The 4138-nt window shown below is 37.3% G+C and overlaps 1 protein-coding gene across 5 annotated transcripts; it reads left to right on the forward strand.

Moving 5' to 3' along the window:
* Positions 1-340: 340 nt before the first annotated feature.
* On the forward strand, positions 341-3787 carry LOC105056981 (small ribosomal subunit protein uS8). 5 transcript variants are annotated; one of them, XM_010939391.4, is made up of 4 exons: positions 341-486; positions 2900-3043; positions 3141-3301; positions 3498-3787. In XM_010939391.4, exons 2-4 carry the CDS (start codon positions 2911-2913, stop codon positions 3594-3596), a joined length of 393 nt encoding a protein of 130 aa, XP_010937693.2. In that variant the 5' UTR covers positions 341-486; positions 2900-2910; the 3' UTR covers positions 3597-3787. The 5 variants fall into 5 exon arrangements, with proteins under 5 accessions (XP_010937693.2, XP_029123922.2, XP_010937690.2 ...); XM_029268089.2 differs by having other exon boundaries at positions 346-486; positions 2890-3043; positions 3418-3689; XM_010939388.4 differs by having other exon boundaries at positions 348-486; positions 2890-3043.
* Positions 3788-4138: the final 351 nt, after the last annotated feature.

Here is a 4138-nt window from a genome sequence, read left to right on the forward strand (position 1 = left end):
ATTATATGAGCTTTAATATGGACAAAATTAGGACAATCAGGTCATCTTCCCACCACATGTCTATCTTGAGATTGCAATCTGAAATGAATTGTATCATCAGAATACCCTATTCCAAAAGATCCTCACAAAATCCACATGCAAATCATTTCTGCATTCAAAAAACAAGTAAGGATTTTTTTTTCTTTTTTACTTTTTTTTCCTTTTATTGTCAAAAAAAAAAAAAAAACCATCAAAAAGCATTTTCAAACCGCCTCTTTACGGAAGTCGGCAAAAAGCCGGTTTAGTATGGACAAAATTAAGGCAGCCGATCGAGCTAACGTTCAAAACCACGTATCCACCTTCAGATCGCAATCCAAGGGCTGAAATAAATTGTATCGCCATATTAAAACACCCGATTCCAAAACCCTGCGAAACTCTCCCCGCCTTTCGCCGTTTCGCGTCGCCGCTGACCTTCGCCATCCTCCTCGTGTCCTCTTCCGGCCAAAGGTGAGGTCTGATCTTTATCTTGGCTTAGATTTTTAATGCTTATTTGCTGGCCTCTCTCTGCGTCTCTCATTGTTTTCGATCCAAACAGGATTTGTTAGGTGGTGCTAATAATGCTCAATAACCTGTTAATAACGCTCCGTATATTTAGATCTACAGAACTAGTGAAGGCTTTAATCATGTCATTGCCTACAAGTGTTTGATCTTAAGTGAATCAGTCATGGTTGATGTTTTTTATTTTTATTTTTTAGTTTTCATTTTTTTTGGGATTGTCACTTTAGAAATCTGGGTTCACCTTAAAGTTAGGTATCTATTGCAACCGACCTGAAGTGGAGAAAGGCGATTAGATGTGCTACTAGCAGTGGAATTGTGCAGTACGTCGTAGGATTTGGGTAGGTTCGGTTCTGTTTCTGAACTGGATCTACTTTACTTGGATTTGGTTCTTGTAGTCCAGAGTAGGAAAGATTCAGAAATGCTTATGGTGATGATATTGGAGATTGAAGAGGGAGCATTCATGGGCTTTTTGGCTACTACTTGATATTTTTGATCTATTATGCTTTTGTTGATCGATATTTAGTTTGAGATGGGCAGATAAGTAATTGAACGCAAGATCATGTGCATTTATCAATTGAGAAAAAAGAAAGGATTAGAAAAGCCTGTGCGATGTTAATTGGCTGAGATAGTGTAGACTGGATCCACAATCATGCACAGCTGTGCAGTTGGTGGTCTGATCAAGTTCATGAATGTTCAATGGCATTGACAGAACAGAATAGGAAATTTTGCGATACAGACTACCAGTGGTCTTGGAAGCGAAAAGCTTAAGTGCATGATTTACATGTTCATGGATGAAGGGTTTCAAGTGAAAGGATATTTTAATCCACATATCTAGTGCAGAATGAGTGATCCTCATGCACTATACACACAACTAGTTATCTACAAGTAGGCAGGTGTATTTGAGCAGAAAACTAGTTGATACAGGCATGCTAATCATGGTTATACAGCATATATGAATTCATGGGTTTGGTTGCTTTTGGCGTTTTTCTAAGACCTAATTTATGAAAAATATATTCATTTTTTATATTTTTGGAAGCTCATTTTTCCCGCTGCTAGCTGTCAATTTTTAAACAAGTGGCTGTGTTGCAAGAGGAGAGCTCTTGAAGCTAGATTATAAGCAGACTTCATGTATGTGCAAGAATGTGTTGAGGACATTGTATCAAAAAAAAAAAAAAAAAAAATCTGTGGATTAAATATTTTCAATTAGGACCTCTATACTTTAATTCATGAATGCCTGTGTTTTGGTCCCATATCCCAGATGATGTTAAAGCTTTAGTCGAGTTGAGTTGTACTCCAGACAATGTTGGAGAGCTGTGAAAACTGAAGGAAAGAAAGCAAGATAGTCTGGAATAGTGAATGCAAATTGTGGATGATGTCATCATCCATGGAAAATTCAAGCTAGTTATTCTGCATAATTGCCATGTATAGCATGCTGTTTTCTTATGCTATTCATGAAACTTGTAACTTAAAGAATGCCATGGAAAAGTAATCCTCATCTTCACTAACTGAAGAGGCATAATAATCCATTTCTCATCTCTTAGTTGCACTACTTTTCATTAGTTAATTTATATTGTTAGAGTGCCTTTTGTCATGAGCATGAAATTCCAGGGAAGTGTCATCACTAATTACTTTTGTAACCACCTCTCGATGATGCTTTTATTTGAGTACTGCTCGAATGCCCATAGAGCATGATTCACTCCAGTATGTGGGATTTTTCATGGTCAGCCTCTAGAATGGGTCAGATCTGGGAATTAGGACCTTGTCTGGCAGCACTTCCTACAATGGATGCAACTCCAGGGATGCGCAAGCATTTCCGTTTCCATCTATTTTTAAGACTACTTGATGTTTTGTGCATTAGTTAACACTTAAAAGACTTGCAACAGGATATAGCAAACAAATTCCAGCAGCTGATAGATTGTGTTCGGTGTTCCAAAGTCTCACACAGCTGAACCGGCAGATATGTTTTTTTTTTTAAATTTTATTGATATGTTATGTATCTTGCCGTTTTCTTTTCTTCTAAGTGTTTAACTAAGAGATAGACTAGTTGATGATCTCTGTCTTTCTACATCATATGGAAGATATTTAGCAGACTACAGAAAATCTTATTAGACATGCCATGACAAGGCAGCTGCTCAGCATTTTGTCAATGATTTTATAATGATAGCAAAGCCAAGTTTAGTTGTCATACTATGTTGTATAGTCACTTGACATTTGGCTTTTCTGCCATTTCTTGTGAGTTTCATCTTAACTTTGTGTTTATAGTACTGTCAGTCCCCAAAGGCTAATACCACTAAGGCTATTGATAAGGGAAAATGAACTGTTCCTTGGTGTGGCTCATACAAGTTTATGCAGTTCTTTCCAGGCTACATAAGCATGGTGAGGGTTAGTGTGTTGAATGATGCTCTCAAGAGCATGTACAATGCTGAGAAGCGCGGGAAGAGGCAGGTCATGATCAGACCATCCTCAAAAGTCATCATCAAGTTTCTTCTTGTTATGCAGAAGCATGGTTAGCTCCATTCTATCGACCCTCCCTCTTTTTCCTTTTTAATATAGATACGGTAACACCAATTTGATTTCCTTCTGCTAATACTTTTTTTTTTCAGGATACATTGGTGAGTTTGAATATGTAGATGATCATAGGGCTGGTAAGATTGTGGTTGAATTGAACGGGCGGTTGAACAAGTGTGGTGTCATTAGTCCACGCTTTGATGTGGGTGTCAAAGAAATTGAGCCCTGGACTGCAAGGTTGCTCCCATCACGACAGGTTAGTTGTTAAAATCTTTCACTTAGTGAGCCTGCTTACATTAGACTCAATTGAACCTTTTGGACTTGTACCATTTTGTTATCATAATGAAGGATTTACTTAATTTGTGAGTTCAGATGGATTGCAGATTGCTGATGCCTTTAGAACCACTGCATCAGTTCTAATGACATCATTCTTGTGCTGGTTGAATATGCAGTTTGGCTACATTGTTCTGACTACATCTGCAGGCATCATGGACCATGAGGAAGCTAGGAGAAAGAATGTTGGTGGCAAAGTGCTTGGTTTCTTTTACTAGGTTGGTTTCTCATAGAGGATGTAATATGATACTCATGGTTCCTCTTATGGAACTTCTGAGGATTTTGAAATTTGATGGTTATCTTCATTCTTCCCTTCTGTTTTCCTTGGATGTTTTCTTAATTTTGACTGCAAGAGGAAATTAAATCTGTTGCTTGTAGAAGATAATCTATTTTGGTCTATTAGTGCTAATTGTTTGCGATCCTTTCATTATCCTGTTTTTCTCTTTTTCTTTTTGTTTTTTTAAAAAAATCCTCGCCTGTCATTCTCCTAGGCTGTTTCAATTTTTAATTTTCACCTGCCACTGTAGATTCTCAGTTTATTTCGAGATTCAGTTGCCATTGTAAAAAAAAAATATTGCTTGACTTCTTTTGTAGCTTTAGATTTTGTTAATGGTGGTGCCATGCATTCTTTTGTTATCATCTTCATGAGCTCAAGAGAGAATGTCAATGAAACTTTGCTTAGGTTATGTTGGTCTGGTTAAGCCTCTACATAATGTCATTGCTGCAAAAGCAATTGTTCCCCGAGTTGATTTAGTGTTTT

This window comes from Elaeis guineensis, chromosome 14 (assembly GCF_000442705.2).
Source record: "Elaeis guineensis isolate ETL-2024a chromosome 14, EG11, whole genome shotgun sequence".
Classification (NCBI taxonomy): Eukaryota; Viridiplantae; Streptophyta; class Magnoliopsida; order Arecales; family Arecaceae; genus Elaeis; species Elaeis guineensis.